This window comes from Notamacropus eugenii, chromosome 7 (genome assembly GCF_028372415.1).
Source record: "Notamacropus eugenii isolate mMacEug1 chromosome 7, mMacEug1.pri_v2, whole genome shotgun sequence".
NCBI classification, from domain to species: domain Eukaryota; kingdom Metazoa; phylum Chordata; class Mammalia; order Diprotodontia; family Macropodidae; genus Notamacropus; species Notamacropus eugenii.
Window position 1 is genome coordinate 55604421 of NC_092878.1, and position 24788 is coordinate 55629208.

Genomic DNA, 24788 nt, shown 5'->3' on the forward strand with positions numbered 1-24788 from the left:
TTGAGCAGCCAATGTGGGTCTCAGTCCTGAGTAGCAGTCCTAGGGTAAGAAGGAGTGCCGGCTTGGTGGAGCTGGTGGAGGCTCTGGGGAGGGAATCCTACTCACAGATCCTGGGCAGAAAAGCTTGTGGTTGCTCCCAGACCACAGCACAGGCCAGAAGAGGAGTAAACTCCTCTCCCTTGATTGTGCCACCTTGGAGGAACTGAGAACTTAAAGGTCCCTCCTCTTGACAAAGGATTCAAAAGTCAAGTAACTGGCTGGGAAAACGTCCCAAAAAGGGGAAAAAAATAAGACTACAGAAGGTTACTTTCTTGGTGAAAAGTTATTTTCTTCTATCCTTTCAGATGAAGAAGATCTAAGCATACTATCAGAGGAAGACATAAAAGTCAAGGCTTTTGCATGCAAAACCTCCAAAATAAATACACAATGGTCTCAGGCCATGGAAGAGCTCAAAAAGGATTTTGAAAATCAAGTAGGAGACGTGGAAGAAAAACTGGGAAGAGAAATAAAAGTGATACAAGAAAATCATGAAAAACAAATCAACAGCTTACTGAAGGAGACCTAAAAAAATGCTGAAAGAAATAACACCTTTAAAAATAGACTAACCCAAATGGCAAACGAGGTTCAAAAAGCCAATGAGGAGAAGAATACCTTAAAAAGCAGAATTGGTCAAATGGAAAAGGAAGTCCAAAAGCTCACTGAAGAAAATAGTTCTTTAAAAATTAGAATGGAGAAGATGGAAGCTAATGACTTTATAACAAATCAAGAAATTATAAAACAAAACCAAAAGGATGAAAAAAAATAGAAAACAATGTGAAATATGTGATTGGAAAAAACAACTGACCTGGAAAACAGATCCAAGAGAGATAATTTTAAAATTATTGGTCTGCCTGAAAACCATGATCAAAAAAAGAGCCTTGACATCATCCTTCAAGAAATTATCAAAGAAAACTGCCCTGGTATTCTAAAACCAGAAAGTGAAACAGAAATGGAAAAAATTCATTGATCACCTCTTGAAAGAGACCCCAAAAGGAAAACTCCTAGGAATATTGTAGCCAAGTTCCAGAGTTCCCAGGTCAAGGAAAAAATATTACAAGCAGCCAGAAAGAAACGATTCAAGTATTGTGGAAATGCAATCAGGAGAACACAGGATTTAGCAGCTTCTACACTAAGGGACTGGAGAGCTTGGAATATGATATTACAGAGGACTAAAACCAAGAATCACCTACACAGCAAAACTGAGTGCAATACTTCAGGGAAAAAATGGAATTTCAATGAAATAAAGGACTTCCAAGCATTGTATTCTAGTTGAAAAGACCAGAGCTGAATAGAAAATCTGACTTTCAAATACAAGAATCCAAAGAAACAGGAAAATGTAAACAAGAAAGAGAAGCCATAAGGAACTCATTGAAGTTGAACTGTTTACGTTCCTACATGGAAAGATGATATTTGTAATTCATGAGATCTTTTTCAGTACTAGAGCAGTTAGAGAAAATATACATATATACACACACATCCATACACACACACATAGAGGGCGCAGGGTGAGTTGAACATGAAGGAATACCTAAAAAATAAAATTTACTGCCTCCTTACTAGGAGTAAGAGAAAGAGAAAGCTAGAATATAGTAAATCATCTCACAAAAAAGAGGCAAGAAAGAGCTTTTACAATGGAGGGGAAGAGGGCAGAGATGAAAGGGAATAAGTGAGCCTTACTCTCATGGAATTTGGCTTAAGGAGGGAATAACACACTCAGTTGGGTACAGAAATCTAATCTATTTTACACTGCAAGAAGGAGAAGGAGATAGGAGAGGGAAGATAATAGAAGGGACAGCAAATTGAGGAAAAGGACAATCGGAAGCATTGTGGGGGGACAAGTCAAGGGAAAGAATGGAAGAAATGGAGAGCAGGAAGACAGAGGGTAATGTAGTTAGTCTTTTGCAACATAACTATTATGGAAGTATTTTGCATGGCTACACATGTATGACCTATATTGAATTGCTTACTTTCTCAATGAGGGTGGGTGGGGAGGGAGGAAGGAAGAGAATATGGAACTCAAAGCTTTAAAAATGAGTATTAAATATCATTTTTGCATGCAACTGGTAAATAAGATGTACAGACACTGGGGTATAGAAATCATTTTTGCCCTACAGAGAAATAGAGGGGAGGGAGACAGAAGAAGTGGGGGGTGATAGAAGAAAGGACAGACTAAAGGAAGGGGTGGATGGCGTACATGCTATCCTGGGGTGGGGGTTGAGGAGACATGGGGAGAAAATTTGGAATTCAAATTTTTGTGGAAGTGAATGTTGAAAACTGAATATAGGTGTGTGTGTATGAAAATATATATATTTTAAAGGCAGAAGTGACACCTATTGTGGTGGCAGCAGCAATGGGAAATATTGGGAGTGCTTGATTCCCAGAGACACTAAGTAGATTAAACATCTAGTCAGAAAGATATTACAAGAGATTACTTGTTTATTACTATTACTGGGTAGAAGACCAGAAACCATTTGCAAACTCTACTGCCCATTTTCCAATTCTGGGTTGCAGTTCCAAAGGAAGAGAGGGGTGTTTGTGGTCCCAGGAGAGCAGGGGCCATACCTGGGTGTGGAGTTGTGGTCACAAGCAAGGAGTGCTTTATATGGGTAAGGACCAGAACACAGACCAGGAGAGCAGTGATCAGACCTCTCCCTACATTACACCACTTTGGAAGCACCAAAAACTCACAGTCCCCCAGAACTAGCTGTGAAATAGCAGGACATAAAAGCCTGAACCTCAGAACAGTCACATACATACACACACGCACGCACGCACGCAGGCACACACACGCACGCACGCACACACACACCACAAACCACACACCACCATCACCACCCATCAGCAGAGGTAAGCAGAGCCCAACTCTAACATAAAATGTAAAGCTGAGAAACAGACTGGGAAAATGAAAAATAAAAAAGGAACCCAACCAATAAAAAGTTACTATAGTGACAGAGAAAATCAAAACACAAATTCATGAGACAATGAATTGGAAAAAAAAAAAAAACTAAATGTAAAGCCTCAAAGAAAAAACTGCAGATTGGAAACAAACCCAACAAGAATTCCTAGAGAACTAAAGGGATTTAAAAATGAGAAAAAAATGATTTTGAAAATCAAATAATGATAAAGAAAATTTGGGGAAAAGAAATGGGAGTAATACAAGAAAATTATGAAAAGAGAATTAACAGCTTGATATAGGAGGCTCAAAAATTTTTGAAGAAAATATCTCTTTAAAATTCAAAATTGGCCAAACAGTAAAACAGGCACAAAAAACTACTAAAGAAAACCTCTTAAAAATCTCAATTGGCCAAATGGCAAAAGAAGAACAAAACCTCACTGAAGAAAATAATTTCTTAAAAATCAGAACTGGTGAAGTGAAAGCTAATGCCTCTACGAGATATAAGAAAAAATAAAACAAAATCAAAAGAACATATCAAACATCTCATAGGAAAAAGACTAACCCGGAAAATAGATCATGGAGAGATAATTTTAAAATCATTGGACTATCTGAAAGTCATGATCAAAAAAAGAGCCTAGACCTCACATATCAAGAAATTATAAAGGAAAACAGCCAAGATACCTTATAACTAAAGAACACCTCCTAAAAGAGATCACAAAATGAAAATGCCCAGGAACATCACAGCCAAATTTTAAAGCTTCTAGGGTCAAGGAGAAAATACAGAAAGCAGCAGGGAAGAAAAAGAATTTAAACACCACAGAGAGGATAACAAGACTTAGGGAGCAGAGGGTTTAGAATATGGTATTCCAGAAGGCAAAGGAGCTAGGATAAATATAAAAAAAGAACCAAAAACTACCTGGCAAAACTGAGCATTATCACACAATGAAAGGCGGAAAGGGAAGAGAGGAACAGACTTGAATGAAACAGAGGATTGCATTCCTGATGAAAACAATTAGAGCTGGAGAGAAAATTTGATAAAACAAAAGTTTCAAGAGAAATATAAAAAGGTAAACATGAGCGAGAAATTCTAAGGAATTTAACAAGGTTAAATGGTTTACATTACCGAAAATGAAGGGGACACATCTAGAGCCTAAGACAACTAAGGGAGTTTAGGAGCCTACTTAAACTGAAGGCTAAGTGTGAATCTAATATGTTGGGATGGACTCAAAAGAAAAATGGATGGGTGAGAAAGAAAGATGTGCTGGGAAAAGAAGGAAGGGAAAGGAAGAATAAGGAGCATTATCTCACAAGAGTCATGCAAGGGGACAGAATGGGGAGAATAACTAGAGAGACACAAACAAGACTTGAACCTCACTCTCATCTGAACTGGTTCAAAGAGGGAAGAACAGAAGCAAGAAGAGGGTGAAAGGGTGAAGACAGAAAAGCATAAAGACAAGAGGATGGAGGGAAATAAACAGTAATCAATCCTGACTGTGAACGTGCATGAGATGAGTTTATGCACAAAACAGAAGCAAAGGGCAAAATGGCTTAGGAACCAGAATTCAATATGAGTTGTTTGGGAGAGACACACTTGTAACAGAAAGACACAAAGCTAAAATAAGAGGCTGGAGCAGAATCTATGATACTTCAACTAAAGTAAAAAAGGCTGGAGCAGTAGCCATGACCTCAAAGCAAAAGGAAAATTACACCTCATTAAAATACATACTAATCAGGGAAATGCTGCTGTTGTTATGTTCATCCTTCGTTGCTGAAGAAGACCATGCTATCATAGAAATGATGACATGACTTGCACCTGACTTTATTTTGAGTGAGGGAGGGCTGTGCAGGTCACCAGCCTCACTTCTCCTCCAGAGCCATCTGAATCTAGTGACCAGATATTCATCAGGATGACTGGAGATGACCCAGGATGCATTGGGAGACTTTGTACCTGAATAGACCTTGGCCTAAAGGGGCCAAGGTCTCCCATTGCATCCTGGGCCAATCAAGGAAACTATATTTTGCTAAAAGGTAGCATAGAAAATGAAATCAATATTAAACGTATAAACACCAAATGGCACAGCATTCAAATTCTTAAAACTGAAATTAAATGAAACACAAGAGGAAACACAGTAAAACTATACTAGTGAGGGACCTCACTTTACTCTTCTCAGACCTGGATAAATCTAACCACAAAATAAATAAGAAGGAAATTAGGGAGATAAATATAATTTTAGAAAAATTAGGTGGGAAAGACTGGATCAGAATAAAAAGGAGTATACCATTTTCATAGTTCTACATGGCACCACGAAAACTGACCACGTATTAGGGCATAAAAACTTCATTAACAAATATAGGAAAACAAATATTCAATGCACCCCATTTCAGAACATCAATCATGCAATAAAAAATGCATTCAATAAAGGGTCTTTGAAGTCAAATTAAAAGTTGGAAACTAAATTATCTAACCTTAAAGAATGAATAGATCAAAGAACAAATCCAGAAACAATCAATCATTTAATTAAAGATAATGGTAACAATAAGACAATATACCAAAATTTCTGGGATGCAGCCAAAGCACTATTTAAGAGAAAATTTATATCTCTAAGTGCTTAAATCAATAAAAGAGAGAAAAAGGAAATCAGTGAAGTGGATATGCTACTAAAAAAACAAATTAAAAATATTTAATTAAACAACAAAATAGAAATCGTGAAAATCAAAGAAGAAATTAATAAAACTGCAAGTTTAAAAAACTAAACTACTAAATAAAATGAAATGGACTAGATATGCAAGTAGAAGACTAGAAAAAGAACAAATTAAAAATCCACAAAATAGAAATCCTGAAAAATCAAAGGAGATTAATAAAATTTAATGTAAAACAGCAACAACAAAACACTGAAATAAGTCACTGGTGAATCTGGTTTCTTTTCAGTAGCAAAAATGAAAAGGATGAATGTGTAACCAATTAAGATGAAATTAAAGTAACTGACTACATCAATAACAAACGCAACAAAAATCAAATGACTGTGATTATATCAGCAGATGCAAAAAACTCAACAAAATACAACACTCATTCCTATTAAAAACACTGGAAAACACAGAAATAAATAAAACTTTTCTTAAAATGACAAGTAATATTTTTCTAAACTCAAGAGCAAACATTATCTGTAATGAGAATAAAATACAAGCCTTTTCAAGAAGATAAGGGGTGAAACAGGGATGTCCATTATCACATTATTCAATACTGTGCTAGAAATGCTAGCTATAAAAATAAGACAAGAAAAAGAAATTGCAGGAATAAGAATAGTCAATGAAGAAATAAAACTATTTCTTTTTGCAGATAATGGTATACTTAACTTGAGAGAATCTACTAAAAAACAAATTGAAACAATTCACAAATCTAGCAAAGTTGCAGGATATAAAATACATGCAGCATTTCTATATATTACTAGCAAAACCAAGCAGGAAAAGATAAAAAGAAAAATTCTGTTTAAAATAACCACAAGCAACATAAAATACTTGGGCTTCTGGCTGCCAAGAACTCCCAGGAATTTTAGGAGCACCATTACAAAACACTTTCCACACAAATACAAACAGATCTAACTAACTGGAAAAATGTTAAATGCATGGGTAGGCCAAGCCAATATAATAAAAATGATAAATCTACCTAAATTAATTATCCAGTACCTTACCAATCAAAAAAAATTATCTGATAGAGCCAGAAAAAAACGGTAACAAAATTCATCTAGAAGAACAAAACATCAATTATCAAGGGAATCAATGAACAAAATGTTAAGGAAGGCAGCCCAGTAGCACCGGCTTTCAAACTCAACTGCAAAGTGGTAGTCATGGAAACAATCTGGTACTGGCTAAGAAACAGAGTGGTGGTTGAGTGCAACAGATAGGTACACAATGCGTAGTAGGAAACGACCATTGTAATGTAGTGTTCGATAAACCCAAAGATCCACTAACTGACAAAAATTGCTGAGAAAACTGGAAAGCAGTTTGGCAGAAACTAGATATAGCTTTTCACAATGTGAGAATACATCTCACGATGTGTGCCAAGATAAGGCCAAAATGGGTACATGGTTTAGACATAAATGGTGACATCATGAGCAAATTAGGTGAGCATGGAAAATTTTTACCTATCAGATCCATGAATAAGGAAAGAATTTATGACCAAACAACAGATTGAAAGGGCTGCAGAAAGTAAAACAGATCATTTTTTTATATAAAATTAAAACAGTTTTGCACAAAGAAAACAAATGCAGTCAAGATTAGAAGGAAAGCAAAGAAACTGGGGAGGAAAAATCACAAATTTTTCCTGATAAAAGCCTCATCTCTCAAACATAGAGGGAACAGAGTCAAATTTAAAAAAATAAGAGCCATTTCCCAACCGAAAAATGGTCCAAGGATATGAACAGGCAGTTTTCTAAAGAAATAAAAGCTATCTATAGTAATATTAAAAAATGCTCTAAATCAATCTTGACTAGAGAAATGTAAATTAAAACCTTCTAAGGTACCCCGTAGGGGCAGGCAGCTGTACATAAGAGTATTGGGCCTACAAACAGGAAGACCTGAGTTCAAATCCAACCTCAGATACTAAGTATGGGCAGACGACTTAATTCATCAGCTTCCTCACCTGTAAAATGAGCTAAAGAAGGAAATGGCAAACGCCTTCAGTATCTTTGCCAAGAAAACCCCAAATGCAGTCACGAAAAATCAGACATGACTAAAAGGACTAAACAACAATAAACCATTCTTTCCAAGTTCATTTTCTTGAATGGCCATCCCACTTCTTCATGGAATAGAACATACTCTGAGCTGTCAAATTAAGAATATAACAGTAATGAAGATGTAAATTAAATCAAAGAAAATGGATCTATTCCATTTCACATCTAACTGTCACTCCTCCAGTGTTACTAACATTATTTCAATGATCAGCCTTAGCTGGGTCTCAGGCCAGACTTCGTGCAGATATGTTTTTCTCTCCACCCTTCACTGTTCACTGTTCTGTGAGACTGCTACACATAATCTTCGCTCATTCTCCTCATAACATTTCGCCAATAAGCACACTCTCTAAAAGGATCCACTAGCCAAGCAAATAAAATGCTTGCTGGCTACGGCAATTTCTGGGCTATTTAGGTCTCCTTGTTATAGTGATTGCTTTCATCAGTTAAACTTCTCCAAGACATGGTAAATAAGCAGTCAACATACTTACTTTTGCCTCTATCTTATAATAAATAGGCTGAGTAAAAGCTGTTGTAATAGCACAAAATACTGTCATCTCACCTTTATTCTTTTTTTCTAACTCCATGTTAAATTTAACCTCTAAAACTGATCATAAATTGTTACCAGCTTCTGATCGAGCTACATACAGACAGCAGATTCTGAAATAATAAACATTTCCAATCAGCTACGATGTGCTCAACTTCATATTTTTATGTAATGCTGTTCAGTGTTTAACATGTGCAGGTGAAAAGAACACCTATAACTAAGGAGAAATTACTAATTTGCCAAAGCATAAATATATTATGAAAGTGTTTTAAATGCCTTGATTAGAAGCTATTACTATAGGAATACAATGTATTCTTAATTTAAAAGTCATCAAATTTTCATCCCAAATATTATGGAGTAAAAGAAGCATTTCAACCTTAAACTTTCATGAATTTATGTGGGATATGTACAATTTAGGTTAGGAAAAAAAGTTTTCAGACTTCTCTAAAAATAATTTGAATGTAAGGATTTTTTTCCCAGAATTTTCCCAGATAATTGTTATCTGTTAGTTACTTTAGTTTGTTTGATTTGCGTTTACAAAAACAACAACAAAATATTTTTCACCTTTAATTAACACACAACATCCACAAGAGTAGACGAAAAAAAAAATCCTAAGTAGGTAAGCCTACTTCTTTCTGAAACAATGTGGACTTTGACATGAGTCATTTCTTTTGTTTTTTAAACAAATAACTGCAATTTTTATTTGGATGCCATGTTCACAATGTTACAATTCTGAGGATAAATCTTTTCTTTAAAAGCTATGATTCCATAATAAAAAACCAAAGAATAAGTGATACTTTCACAAGAAAAATTTTTTAAACAAAATAAAAGGAGTATAGGACCCAAAATCCTGCAATTTACACCATTTCTCCTCAGGTTTGAGTTTTCCTCAAGAGGCACATGCTGGACTATTCATTTGGATCACCGGGTCACAGATTTAGTGCTGGAAGGAACCTTACAAGTAATTCAGTCTCAGATTTCATGGTCTCAGGACCCCTCACATGTTCAAAAATTTCTGAGGACTCTCCCTAAAGAGCTTTTGTTTATATCGGTCATATCCACCAGTCTTTACCATATTAGAAATGAAAACATCTTAGTATTACTATGAAAATAAGGATCTCAGGGATCTCTCGGACCACACTTTAAGAATTCATGATTTAGTTCACACCCCACCCCAAATACTACAAATGAGAAAACTAAGACTCAAAATAGTTAAGGTCACATAAATAGTAAGCAGCAGAGTCAGGATTTAAAATCCAACCCTCTTTTCTATCACACCAAACATAGCGTTACCGTTGTGGTAGGGGAAGCCTTCTCACACCGAGTTTGCTAAAAATTGTCCATACTCATATCTGATATATTCTAAGTTTCTCATAGCATTTCTTCCCTATAGTTAGAATTAAAACCATCAAGTTCTTTCTTCCCCAGATCTCCATAGACTATGTTAGCAGATTGACTGATGGCCTTAAATGGGCTTCTTTTATAGAATAAGGAAGAATTAGAAGTGGGGAAAGGAGGAAGAATTTAATACCAAATGCCCCAGGCACTTGGAAATTTACTATATTTCTAAAGCCTCTCAAGAAAGGTAAATCCATAACCATTCATTTAGCCCAATTCAGTGTTGGGTACACTGATGGAAAGCTCTCTTTTATCTCTAACCCCTTGTTAAATATAAACTCATTTCCTCTTTTCTTATCCTCTGGGAAGATGGAAAACAGTTGGTCACCATTTGTTCTTATACTGCAATAATACAATATATTGTATATAATAATAATACAATATATTCCCATAATGGGAAGGACCAATAGTCCAGCTATTCTAATATTTTGTGTCTGATGGTAATACCAAAGAATAATTTGCGGGAGAGCATGGTTACATATATTTATCTATATATACCTATATAGATATCTTTCAGTCATATCAATATGTAAATTACAGTTTGCCTTAATTTATTTTTAGCCTGGCACTCATGAAATAGTTTATATCAACCCAGGAGTTACTTAAAATTTTTTTTTTGCCCAATTACCCCTTTAACTAGTCATATAAATTAATTTGTGTAAATGCGCAATGTAGTGTGTGAAGTATTAGTACTTCCTTTGTTGGTTTAAATCTATATTCTGTCCCTTATTTTTAGTATTATACTGAGATTCTAAATAATATAAACAATTTTTCCAATTATTTATTAGAAGTTATTGCAAGTTCAGCTTTGTGGCTGCTGAGCTTTTTCAGTCTTACCTGACATGTTGTGACCCCATTTGGAGTTTTCTTAGAAAAGATACTAGAGTGCTTTGCCATTTCCTTTTCTAGTTCATTTTACAGAAGATAAAATGTAGGCAAGCAGGGTTAAGAGACTTGACCCGGTTCAGACAGGTAGTACGTGTCTGAGGGATGGCTCAGGAGGAGAAGTGAGGCTGGTGACTTGCACAGCACTCCCTCACTCAAAACAAAGTCAAGAGAAAGTCATGTCATCATTTCTATGATGTCATGATTCTCTTTGAAAACAAAGGACAAATACAACCTGTGAGTAGACTAAGCTGCCTAAATGGGGACTCAGCCATCTGAGCAACTCAGCTCATCAACCTAGCCCTCTCCCTTTTCCTTCTCTCCCAAAGAAGGTAAATTTTGGTTGCCAGAAGTTGATCAGTTAACTTGGGGTACACTGCATTGGCTAGATTCCTTCCCCTTTTCTTTCCTTCTTTCTTGTCTCCCCTAAAACCTTAGACGCCGTGCACCCTGAAGCCCATGGACTGAACAATGAAGGGTCCTTGCCCAATCTTCACTCAATGGCTGTTTTGGAACCTCCTGGCTTAGAGTGAATGTAAATAGTAAGTTTCTCTTTGAAACAACAAGCCTGAGACTCCTGCCCCTCCCAGCACGATTTATCTACTTATTATTTTCTATGAAAGGAGCTATTCCCTTGACTACTTTTTAAAGAAGCCTATTCACTGAATGGACATGACCTCATTTTCAATGAGTACCTGAAAAGGCCTTAGCCTAAAAGGCCAAAGTCTCCCAGTGCATCCTGGGTCATCTCCAGTCATGCTGATGATTCAGACAGCTCTGGAGGAGAAGGGAGGCTGGTGACCTGCACAGCCCTCCCTCACTCAAAACAAAGTCAAGTTCAAGTCATGTCATCATTTCTCTGATGTCATGGTCCTCTTCAAAAATGGAGGACAAGCACAACAGTGTGTCTGAGGCCAAATTTGAATTCAGATCTTCCTAACTGCAGGCCTGGTGCGCTATTCACTCCAGCACCTCAGCTACCGTTTACAAGTTCACCTTATCCATTGTCTTAATAATTTTGCAGATTTCAATCAAAACTAGACTTCTCAGGCTTTATATTTCCAAACTAAATAATCAAATAGATCAATGAACTGGGAAAACCAAAAAACTAGAAAACCAAAAATTTTAAAACCAAAATAGAAATTCTAAAAATCAAAGAGATTTCAAAAAAATTGAAAGCAAATTAAGGAAACAATTTTTATTAGGTTATTCTCAATAATAAAAAGACTCTCTATATTCCTTTACTCACTTTCATTGCCTTTCTGTGGACATTCTTCAGTACTGTTTGTCTACTGAAATGCAGCAACCAGAGTTCCAAGTGGTATTAAGAGTAGGCTAAGATTGTTTACTTTGTTTCTAAATAATCCTCCTAATGATGTCCAACATCTGGTTCTTTTGACTAGAGTAGCTAGCACACTGCTAGCATGTCACAATATCCTAGTTACATACGTCATAAAATCAGAAACTTGCTGATTTGTAAGGAATCTCAAAAGTCATCTAGTGCAACCCTTATTCAAACATAAATCTGTAATACTCCCAATAAGTAATCAAGTCTATCAAGGCTCTACTTGAAGACTTCCATTGACTGAGAGCTCAGTAACCTATCCCGCCAAAGCCTATTCCATTTGGACCGTGACTTGTTAGTGTAATCTTTGAAATCTTTCTTTTATGAAAGAGCTTTAAACCACTTCCATGTAATTTCTGTGCAGTGGAAATTCCATTCCACCCCAGTCTTGCTCTTTGAGGCTATGAACCAAATCTAATCCCTCTTCTGTATAACAAGATAATGCTTTAAATAGTTGAGAACAGCTATGTTGCTGTCCTACCCCACCCAAGTTCTCTCTTCTTCAGGATAAATAGCCCAGCTGTTTCACCTGATCCCTAGTGGCAATTTCCCCTAAAAAACTTCGGCTTCTTAGCCTTCTGTTCTCCAAATTAAACAGTCCCAATTTCCTTAATTTCTCACCAAATACAATTTTTCAGCGCTTTATTTGGATTTATTGTTCTAATGTGAACCCTTTAAAACTTTTTCTCAATATTCAATCTCAAAACTGAGCATAGTTGATTCAAGACTTCATTAATTCAGAATTTATGATAATTCTGAAAAAGGTATGCACAAGTTTTTCTATGAAGAAAAGATTTGCTACAGCAGATCAATATTAAAAATAAGCTCAAGAAAAATGCTTTAACTCCTTAAAAGAACTTTTATTAAGCATCTTAAAGTACCTTAGAAACTATGATAAAAAAAGTGAACATAGAAGGCCTAACATTTTCTTAGCCTAATCACCGAAATTCAAACTACTGTACTTATGTAATAAAACCACACATCTTTTAATATACATCCATCACAGTCCTCAAATATGTATGAAGCACCTAGTACATATCCATGACAGTGCTAAGCACTGGGGAGACAAAGAAGGAAAAAAATCCCCTCTCTCCAAGAGCTCACACTTTACAACAGGGGAAACCATGCAAACAACTGTATACAAACAGGATATACACAAACTATATTAGAGACTATCAAGAGAAGAAAGGCAGTAGCATTAAGAGGGATGTGGAAAGGTTTTCTGGGGAAGGTAAGATCAAGAGATCGAGATGAAGAAGAATAAAATTCCAAGCCTGGGAGACAAGTCAGTAAAAATGCCAAGTGGAATTATGAAGCGTCATATGGGAGGAACAGCAAGGAGGCCAGGGAGAGGAATACACAAGGGCCTATACCAAGGGGGTTCAAGGGTCAGAGAAGGGACAAAGGCAGAATCAACAAGACTTGGCAACTGATGAAATATGATGGGGTTAGAAGGAAAAGAGGAAGTAAGGGGAAAGAATAACAACCAGGTCAGGAGTCAAAATAAATGGTGCTCTTGATAGTAGTATGTAAGTTGGGAATAGTGGAGGCTTTGGGGAAAAGAGAATGCCTTCAGTCATGGACATACTAAGTTTAAGATGTCGACAGAACACCCAGTTTGAGATGTCCAAGAAAGGTCAACAGAAAGGTTAGGGCTGAATAAAGAGATGTGGGAATCTTAAGTATAGAGACGATAGCTGAACCCATTGGAGTTGGGAAAAATCACCAAGCAAAATAGCAAAAAGAAAGAAGGGAAGAGCCTTGGGCATCACCCACAATTAATGGGCGTGACCTGGATGAAGATACTGCAAAGGAGATGAGAAAAGACTAGAACAGGGAAAGACCTGCAGACAAACCAGCAGACTTTTATCATAGATCAAGTGCAAAATGATAATGACAATGAAGGCCTGTACCAGGGCAGCAGCAGTATCGGAACTAGATTGGATATGGGGGGTGAGAGATAGTAAGGAGTCCAGGATTACACCCAGGTTTCAAGTTGGAAGTACTGGGAAGACTGTGGTGCCCTCAACAGTAGTAGGGAAGGCAAGGGGAAGGGGAGATTCAGAGGGCAAGAAAGTGAGTTCTGTTTTGGATATGTTGAGTTTAATATGTCTACTGGATAGCTAGTCTGAAGTGTTTAAAAGACAACTGAAAATGCAAGAATAGAAGTCGGCAGAAAAGTAAGGGCAAAATCAGAATCACCAACGTAGACATGATCATTACAGCCATGGGAGCTGATGAGAAGACCAAGGGAAGAAACAGAGCTATAAGACAGGGCCCTGCGGGACACCCACGGCGACGCGCACCTACAGCGGCGTGCCACAAATGAGGATCCGGTAAAAGAGCACAAGGAGGGATCTAACAGATGGAGGAAAACCCTAAGAGGGCAGTGTTAAAAATTAACAAGAAGAAAGTACTAAAGACAAAAGTGCTGCGTCAAACTCTCCAGAAAGAGGTGAAGAAAAGAAAAAAGCCAAAGAAAGATGAGTGAGAAATAAAATACTGGGTTACACAATTTATTCCAAGCAGTTACTCAGTATCCCTTACCATAACTAGTCAAAATTCTTTAAATTATATTCTTAAAAAAGAGCCTATTTATGTAATTAATATAATGGAAATATTGCCCAAATGTCGAATATGCCTTTAGAAACTCTAGAGTTGGCTTCACAGAAACATTATAGTGCCAATTTTCTGTCTCTTACAAATATTTTTCTAATTACACTCTCTCACATAGCACTGCAATGATATTCATACCTCAAGGATCCATGATTTTATTGGGAAGGATACTCTATCCATCCTCACAGACTGCAACCCCTTCAATGGCTTAACATATGATCTTTTAGTGAAAAAGGAAAAGATAAACACTTGGGCAGAGCCAAGATGGCAGAACAGAGGCAGGGACATGCTCAAGCTCTTCCCCCAAATCCCTGGAAATACCTGCAAAAATTGACTCTAAACAAATTCTAGAGCAGCACAAGCCACAAAATGAAAGAGTAAAACTTATTTCCAGCCCAAGACAACCTGGAAGGCCAACAGGAAAGATCTATTGCACTGGGCTCAAAATGGAATGCAACCCAACTGCCAGCACAGACGGACTGGAGCAGGCCTCAGGGCACTGACAACTGCTGTGATTTCCAGATTTCTCAACCCAAAAATGCCAAAGACAGCTTTAAAGGTCGGTGAAAAAGTTCTCTCACCTGGGTGAGAGGAGAACATGGTCTAACCCCAGTTCCCAGGGCAGCGGCAACCACTGCTGCAGAAGTGGCGCTTCTGGAGTTCTCAGCCTACAGACAGTAGGGGAATTGAGTGCAGATCTGAGTCTCAATCATGAGTGGTGGTCCTAGGGTGAGGAGGAGCACTGGGGTGAGAAAGAGCGCTGAGGTGGCAGAGCTGGTGGTGGCTGTGCAGAGGGAATCCTACTCACAGTTCCAGGGCAGAAAAGAGTGCTTGTGATTGCTCACAGACCAGAGCACAGGTCAGGAGAGGAGTGAACACCTCTCCTTGATTATACCACTTTGGAGGAACTGAAAACTTATGGGTGCCTAGAGATATGTCAGAAAACAGTTGCTGCACAAAACCTCTGAAACCTGGGATAGTATATCCTCCACTTAACAAAGAGCTCAAAAGTCAAGTAATTGGCTGGGAAAATGCCCAAAAAGGGGGAAAAAATTAGACTACAGAAGGTTACTTTCTTGGTGAAAAGGTATTTTCTCCCATCCTTTCAGATGAGCAAGATCTAAGCATACTATCAGAGGAAGACATAAAAGTCAAGGCTTCTACATCCAAAACTTATAAAAAAAAATATGCAATGGACTCAAGTCATTGAAGAGCTCAAAAAGGATTCTGAAAATCAAGTAGGAGAAGTAGAAGAAAAATTGGGAAGGGAAATGAGAGTGATGCAAGAAAATCATGAAAAACAAATCAACAGCTTACTAAAGGAGACCCAAAAAGATAACACCTTTAAAAATAGACTAACCCAAATGGCAAAAGAGGTCCAAAAAGCCAATGAGGAGAAGAATACCTTAATGAAGGAGAAGTTTCAAAAGCTCACTGAACAGAATAATTTGTTGAAAGAGAGAACTGAATTCAGAGAAATTAATGACTATGAATTAAACCAAGCAGTTAGTAAACAAAACCAAAAATTTGAAAAAATAGAAGATAATGTGAAACATCTCATTGGAAAAACAACTGACCTGGAAAATAGATCCAGGAGAAACAATTTAAAAATTATGGCACTACCTGAAAGCCTTGATCAAAAAAAGAGCCTAGACATTATCTTCCATGAAATTATTGAGGAAAACTGCCCTGATATTCTAGAACCAGAGGGAAAAATAAATATTGAAAGAATCCACCAATCACCTCCTGAAAGAGACCCGAACAGAGAAACTCCTAGGAATATTGTGGCCAAATTTCAGAGTTCCCAGATCAAGGAGAAAATACTGCAAGCAGCTAGAAAGAAGCAATTTGAGTATTGTGGAAATACAATCAGGATAACACAGGATCTGGCAGCTTCAACATTAAGGGATCAAAGGGCTTGGAATGGGATATTTCAGAGGTCAAAGGAACTGGGACTAAAACCAAGAATCACCTACCCAGCAAATCTGAGTATAATACTTCAAGGGAATAAATGGTCATTCAAGGATATAGAGGACTTTCAATCATTCACTTCATACTGAGGAAAAGACCAGACCTGTATAGAAAATCTGACTTCCCAAGACAAGAATCAAGAGAAGCATGAAAAGATAAACAGGAAAGAAAAATCATAAAAAGACTCTAAAGCTGAACTGTTTGCTACATGGAAAGAATGTATTTATAACTCTTGAATCTTTCAGTAATTTGGGTACATGGAGAGATTGTACATACGCGCGCGCACACACACACACACACACACACACACACACATATAAAGATAGAGAGTACAGGGTGTGTTCAATCAGAAGAGATGATATTCACACAAAAATAAAATAAAATAAAAATTAAGGGGTAAAGGAGGAAAATACCGGAAAGAGAAAGGGAGAAATGGAACGGGGCAGGCTATAACTCATAAAAGAGATAAGAAAAATCTTGTTCAATGGAGGAGAAAAAGGAGAGGGGAGAGGGGAAAAATGAAGCTACTCTCTTCACATGTGGCTGAAGGAGGGAATAACATGCTCACTAAATTTGATATGAAAATTTATATCATACCACAGAAAATTAATGACATCTTTAGTTTGGGGGAAAGAATTTCAGTCCAAATTTCCTAGAGGACGGTAACCTCAGGTAAAATTCGGCTTCGATTGTAAAGTCAAGGTTTTAATGGTAAATTTGATTTTACGATGGCTATTTAATCAAGAACTAGAACATGTATAGAAAGGCATGTAAGCCACTTCAGATTTGCCTAAAAGATGTTCCTTAGCCAAAGTGAAATTACAATATTTGAAACCTGGTCATTGTAACTTGCCATTTTTAGACGCTATGGGACTGTTAAGTGACTGTTCTTCTGAGTCTAACTCCAGGTATGGATAGCAAGAAAGGCAGTCTGAGCCTCCAATACATGATGCCAGTAAGCCTGTGAGATGCTGGCATGAGCTGCAAAAGGTGATCTCATGGGAAGGGTGGGAGAGCAGCTGCTCAGCATGGGCTGAAGTAGGATTCTCCTGACTCAATTTCCCCACTGACACCTGGCAGACTTTAAGCCTGGCTGAATGCAAGTTCACAATCTACTCCTGCCTGGAATTGACATGAAGTTGGAGAGATACTGGTTCCCTGCAGTGTCCCTACTCTTGTTGGCAATTTCCTATAGTCAAAAGGTTTGTAAGCTTAATATCAGATCTATTAAATTACAGATTATTGGTAGGGGAACATCTGAGGTTAAGTCTAAAATTAAGCTATTATTCATAGGACTTTAGACCAACAACAACAAGTTAGAGTCCTTTAATTCTTAGTAATACTGTGGAGACGATCAGGTCAAGAGCTTGTGAAGTTAGCAACATAAATATTATTTGTGTCTCAGTTGGTTAATGTTTAAAAAAAAAATTCTTTTGTGGTCCATATTGTAAATGTTTTAAAAAGAAGTATCACCTGACCAAAAGTTTGAATTGTTTTATCTGTTGTAAACTGTGTTAAAAATGAAAAATAAAATTAAAAAAATTAGAATGGAGGAGATGGAAGCTAATGACTTTATAACAAATCAAGAAATTATAAAACAAAACCAAAAGGATGAAAAAAATAGAAAACAATGTGAAATATGTGATTGGAAAAACAACTGACCTGGAAAATAGATCCAAGAGAGATAATTTTAAAATTATTGGTCTGCCTGAAAACCATGATCAAAAAAAGAGCCTTGACATCATCCTTCAAGAAATTATCAAAGAAAACTGCCCTGATATTCTAAAACCAGAGGGTAAAACAGAAATGGAAAGAATTCACTGATCACCTCCTGAAAGAGACCCCAAAAGGAAAACTCCTAGCAATATTGTAGCCAAGTTCCAGAGTTCCCAGGTCAAGGAAAAAATATTACAAGCAGCCAGGAAAAAAAAACAGAAAAAAACAATTCAAGTATTGTGGAAATACAATCAGGAGAACACAGGATTTAGCAGCTTCTATACTAAGTTATCAGAGAGCTTGGAATATGATATTATAGAGGACTAAAACCAAGAATCACCTACACAGCAAAACTGAGTGCAATACTTCAGGGAAAAAAATGGAATTTCAATGAAATAAAGGAATTCCAAGCATTGTATTCTTGTTGAAAAGACCTGAGCTGAACAGAAAATTTGACTTTCAAATACAAGAATCAAGAGAAATATGAAAATGTAAACAGAAAAGAGAAGCCTTAAGGAACTCATTGAAGTTGAACTGCTTACATTCCTACATGGAAAAACATTTGTAATTCATGAGACCTTTTTCAGTATTAGAGTAGTTAGAGAGAATTTATATGTGTGTATGTGTATGTATGTAGGTGCATATGTGTATGTATATCATATGTGTAGGTATGTATATGGGTATGGATGGATAAACAGACAGATACGCAGATAAGATAGATAGATACAGAGGAAGAGAGAGAGACAGAGAGACAGAGGGTACAGGGTGAGCTGAATATGGAAAATACCTAAAAAATAAAATTTACTGTTGAGAGGAATGTACTGGGAGAAAGAGAAAGGGAGAGGTAGAATGTAGCAAATCATCTCACATAAAAGAGGCAAGAAAGAGCTTTTATGATGAAGGAGAGGAAGGAGGAAATGAAAAGGACTAAGGGAGCCTTACTCTCATGGGATCTGGCTTAAGGAGAGAATAACACACACTCAGTTGGGTAGGGAAATTTATTTTACCCTACAGGAAGGCAGGAGCAAAGGGGATAGGAGAGGGAGGATAATAGAAGGGACATCAAATTGGGGAAAGGGATAATCAGAAGCAAGTACTACTGTGGGAACAGGTAAAGAGAGAAAATGGAATAAATGGAGGGCAGGACAGAGAGAAATGTGGTTGGTCTTTCCCAACACAACTGTCATGGAAGTGTTCTGCATGGCTACACATGGATGAGCTATATTGAACTGCTTGCTTTCTCAGTGAGGGTGAGTGGGGAGGGAGGAAGAGAATATGGAACTCAAAGCTTTAAAAATTAATGTTAACAATTTTTTCATGCAACTAGGAAATAAGATGTACAGGCAATGGGGTATAGAAAACTATTTTGCCCTATAGGAAAACAGAAGGGAGAGGGGGTGGGAAAAGGAGGAGGATGATAGAAGGGAGGACAGACTTAGGGGAAGGGGTGCATGGGGTACATGCTGTCCTGGAGTGAGGGGTAGGGAGAGATGTGAGGAAATTTGGAATTCAAATTCTTATGGAAGTTAATGTTGAAAACTGAAAAATAACTGTATTACGTATTAAAAAAAAAACCCGATAAACACTTAATAGCCAACCTGGCATCACCAGGCCCATACTGGAAGCCTTTTTCACATGAAATGACCTGTCAGAGCTTATAATCCCACTAATATAACCTTTGAAAAATTAAGAATACCTCAGCACTATGATGATATGTTCTTATTTGCAGTCTCTCAGTAGTATGCGACACAGCTCAAAACAATTTATAATCTTGAAATAGATCCCAGAAGAAGTATGGACATTAAATCTTTCAAGTCTTAATTTCTAAGATTTATATATCTGTTAAATCATACTTAGAAACTTAGTCTAATACTCTTGAAGAGAAAACAACTATTAGCAAATTATTTAATTAAGAGCCTATTTGTAGTTCTATGAAGAATAATTAAGTGAATATTTATTATTTCTAGATGACTCAACTGAAAATACAGTTTAGCTGTGCTCCCTACCCCACTTCCACAATTTCTCCCCCTAAAAAAAGCAAGGTAAGTACAATTTATACGTATTTGTGAAATTCAAGAACCTTTATGACTATAAGGCAGCCAGAATTATAGTCAGTAAAGACAACCTCTGATTAGAAAAAATGATTATTTTTGATAACTGGCTAATTGTTATTCCGTTTATTAATATCTGTTCCACTTTAGAATTTAGCTCCAATAATAACCTTCAGCCCTCTATTCCCACCTCTCAAAAATCAATTCTGGTTAAGCTTCTCAATCCATCAGCTGAACGAGTCAAACAGTCCCCATTCGTATCTATGAATCGTACTCACCATTGGAGCTTTCACAGGGGCTCTGAAGACAATGGTCAGCGGCTTTCCCAAGCTGCTGAGTCTTTCCTTCACTGCCTGATTCCTCTATAGTATCCATTTGCGAATGTTTTAGTAATAAAGTGTCTGCTTGCCCTGGAGATTGTGGCTGCTGCTTCTCCTGTTCAGTTCTCAGTATATCATCTACTCTTTCTAAAGACACTGGAGAGTGCTGAGGGTTCTCCTTCTCAGTAAGTGATTCCAGATTCTCGTCAGATTCTTGGCTCTTCTCTCCCTTAGCATCTAGACTGTTCTTAGCACCCAGTTCTATTCCTGGATCAACGTCCACACAAGAATGAGTATCTTCGTGGGCCTCTTCTCCCACAACAGGCTGAGAGGCAATATCAGCTGAGGACTCATCTTTTGTGGCTTTCTCTTCTACAATGACACCACAGCTTTCTGAGGTGGCCTCTCCCCCAGCCTCTGGGTCCTTCTGTTCCAGTTCTTCATCATGCATTTTCAGTTTTTTTGGAGAATCACTACCACTGACACTAGTATTAACTTCCATAGCTCCTTGGTACTCTTGATCTGGGATTTTTTCTTGGAGGCATAATCCTGGTGACTGAGTCTGAATCAGAGAGGGATGGAGTGGGCTACTCTCCCTGTTTTCTTTCTCTTCTTTCTGCCCCTCCTCTTGACTTTCACAAGGGGTTTCAGGAATTTCTTCAACCTCAGAAATTGAAGACCTCTTCTCTGTGTGATATTGTTTAGCCTCCACAGAGACCTCCTGATCTAATGCATTTAAGTGGGCCTCAGACGCAACAGCCTCAGATGAAACAGCCTCAGATGGAACAGCCTCAGACGGAAGAACCTCAGACGGAACAGCCTCAGACGGAACAGCCTCAGACGGAACAGCCTCAGACGGAACAGCCTCAGACGGAACAGCCTCAGACGAAACAGCCTCAGAGGGAAGAACCTCAGACGGAAGAGCCTCAGACGGAAGAGCCTCAGAAACAGCCTCAGACGAAAGACTCTCAGAAAGAAGTACTTGGCTTCCTGAATCACATGTAAAATCAACACAAACATGTTCCATCTCTTCTCTGGTTTTGCATTCAGTGGCTGAAATGATCATTTCATTTGTAGTTTTTACAGCATCTTCTGTCTTTTTACAGTTTTCACTCAGCTCTTCTTGACTGTCTTTTGTTTGGTTCACTAGTACACTAGAATCTTCTGTGGGACAAACTTTAGATTCCAGAGTTTGAGATACAGGTTGCGTATCTTCAGTCTGCGTGTTCTTAGCATCTTCATCGATCTGCTGAGAGGTCAAACTCTCCATCTTTGTAGACTGGCTGCAATCACTTCCAGAAAGCATCAGCTTACAGGATTCTCCCATTAGTGGCTGCCCAAGATCCTCAGTGGGATTTCCTTCCTCAGTCTGTGAAGTCTTAGAGCACTCCACTGTGAAAGAGGAATTCTATCTATCTTCAGTGTTCTTTTCGTCACTTGGTCCCTGCTCCAAACTTGGAGATGGAATAAAAATGTCCTAAGGAGAGAAAAGGTAATAAACATTTTTTCTTCACATTCAAATTACTTTGTTCACCTATAACTCACATCAGAAACCTACATCTCTTTTTATTCAAACTAGAAACCAAATAACTGAGTTTATAAGCACTTTGCCCATGATCACAGGGTTAAAAAAGGTGTGTTTAGGAAAAAATCCCAGATTTGTATATCAATCTTTTTCTCAAAACAAAAAGCTACTTCCTTCTCTAGTTCCTCTTGCCAAATCCCAGACATGAGTAAAACAGAATGTATATAAGATATTTTTAAAGATAACAGACTTCTCCCTTGGAAGAAAGGAAAAACATTTAAATATTTGACTACATATGTTTAGAGTTCCAATACAGCGTCACACAGCTAAATGGGCACTTTAAAAATAATGATGGTGAAGAATCAGCACGCACTTGTGTGAATTTTACTAAAGGACTCTGTCTTAGGAAGAGCGGTGATTGTGAAAGCCAGAAAGTACATGACTCCTTAAACACAGAGTAAACCGTTCAGTGAAGTTCTCATTCTTTCACAAAAGAGCAGTGCAACCATCTTGCTTCCCAGTATTATGGCAGCTGATGAATGTCACTACGCTGATAACAAGTCAAATCTAGGACAGATGTCAATTCTAAAAGATTTTTCTTTTGCTGTGCCACTCTGAATTGGAATTGTGAAAAGTTGTATGCCAAGCAGGCGAGGTATGAATGTGCTATTATTTTAAAATTATAACATCTAACTAGGAATCAAATAAGATTACAAGACAGTCCATACGTACAATATCAGTCTATATTTCAGCGCCTTGAATTTTTTCTTTGCTCTTTTGGAAAATACGCAGCTAAGTCCTAAATACTATGAATAATAAATCCCCTAAAGTGTTTGCATTATTTGAATACGCACTGCATATTTCCACTGGGCTAGAATAAATAATCAGAGTTTACATAAATATAACTTTGAATAGCACAAATGCAAACAGGAATTCCATTATTTGCACTAATTGGGACCTGACTGTAACGGTCACATATCTGAGAGCCTGGACAAACACTTTTTTTTTCTCCCCTTTTTTTTTGCGAGGCAATCTGGGTCAAGTGACTTGCCCAGGGTCACACAGCTAGTAAGTGCCTGAAGCCACATTTGAACTCAGGTCCTCCTGATTCCAGGGCCGGTGCTCTATCCACTTCACCACCGAGATGCCCCTTTAGACAGACACTTTTAACAACTACTTTTAAAATACATTCCTTTTGAAAATGTGTTTAATAGACCCAAATGTATAATCATACAAGTCATTCCCCAATTGATAAATGGTCAAAGGATATGAACAGGCAATTTTCAGAGGAAGAAATTAAAGCTATCTATAATCATATGAAAAAATGATCTAAATCACTATTGATTAGAGAGATGCAAATCAAAACAACTCTGAGGTACCACATCACACCTATAAGATTGGCAAACATGACAGAACAAGAAAATGATAAATGCTGGAGAGGATGTGGGAGAGTTGGAACACTAATTCATTGTTGGTGGAGCTGCGAGCGCATCCAACCATTCTGGAGAGCAATTTGGAACTATGCCCAAAGGGCTACAAAAATGTGCATACCCTTTGACCCAGCAATATCGCTACTAGGACTATATCCCCAAGAGATCATAAAAATGGGAAAGGGTCCCACATGTACAAAAATATTTATAGCAGCACTCTATGTAGTTGCCAAAAACTGGAAGTCAAGGGGATGTCCATCAATTGGGGAATGGCTGAATAAATTATGGTATATGAATGTAATGGAGTACTATTGTGCCATAAGAAATGATGAACAAGAAGACTTCAGAGAGGCCTGGAAGGACTTATATGACCTGATGCTGAGTGAAAGGAGCAGAACCAGGAGAACTTTGTGCACAGCAACGACCACAGTGTGTGAGAGTTTTTTCTGGTAGACTTGGATTTTTGTAATAATGCAAAAACTTCTTATAAAAAAAAAAAAATCCCAAAGGTGGTTCTCAAGGCAAAATGCCTTCCACACTCAGAGAAAGAAATATGGAAGTCATTCGCAAAATGTAGCAGATCATGTTTGTGTATGTGTATGTGTTTGTGTATCATGTTCTGATTTGTTATACGATTTCTTTCAGTTATTTTAGTCTGACTACATAGCATGACTATAGTGAAAATATACTCAATAGGAAAGTATATGTAGAATCTATACAGAATTGTATGCAGTCGTGGGGAGGGAGGGGGGTAGTGGGGGGGGGATAAAATCGCAATTGTATGGCAGTGATTGTTAAACATTAAAAAATAAAAAAAAATAAATAAAGTACTTGCTAAGGTGGCTTTACTATGTGTCAGTAACTATGGTAGGAGCTGACGATACAAATACAATAAATCTTGGCAAGGACTTCTCAGAAAACATGAAAGAAGTTCGAGAAAAATTATGTTCGAACATTTTATATAATATACCACAAGCTTCAAATGGATGCATGATCTGAAGATTAAAGTCATAGCATTAAAAAAAAGAACAGAGGAAAATCCGATCAGGTACCTTTAAAAGCAACAGCTAAAGGCAGAATTCTTACCAAACAAGATTAGAGAATAAAACTGATAATTCTGATTACATGAAACTGAAGAACTCTTATACAAATTTAATGGAACTAGAATAAGGGAAGCAGTTGACAAGGGGAAAAAGCTATCACGTAGGTCTGACGCATGCCTGATTTCCCAGATTTCGAGGGAACCAGCATGGACATATACAATTAAAAGTCATTCCCCAGTGGGTGAAGGCAAAAAAGATATAAACAAATAGTTCTTAAAA

General features: G+C 37.4%; 1 protein-coding gene across 1 annotated transcript in view; it reads right to left on the minus strand.

Moving 5' to 3' along the window:
• LOC140514446 (TP53-binding protein 1-like) overlaps positions 1 to 24788 on the minus strand; it is a 131107-nt gene that overhangs the window by 69521 nt on the left and 36798 nt on the right. Inside the window, 1 exon segment of the mRNA XM_072624839.1 lies at positions 20470 to 21988. Coding sequence (XP_072480940.1) covers positions 20470 to 21988 — 1519 coding nt within the window.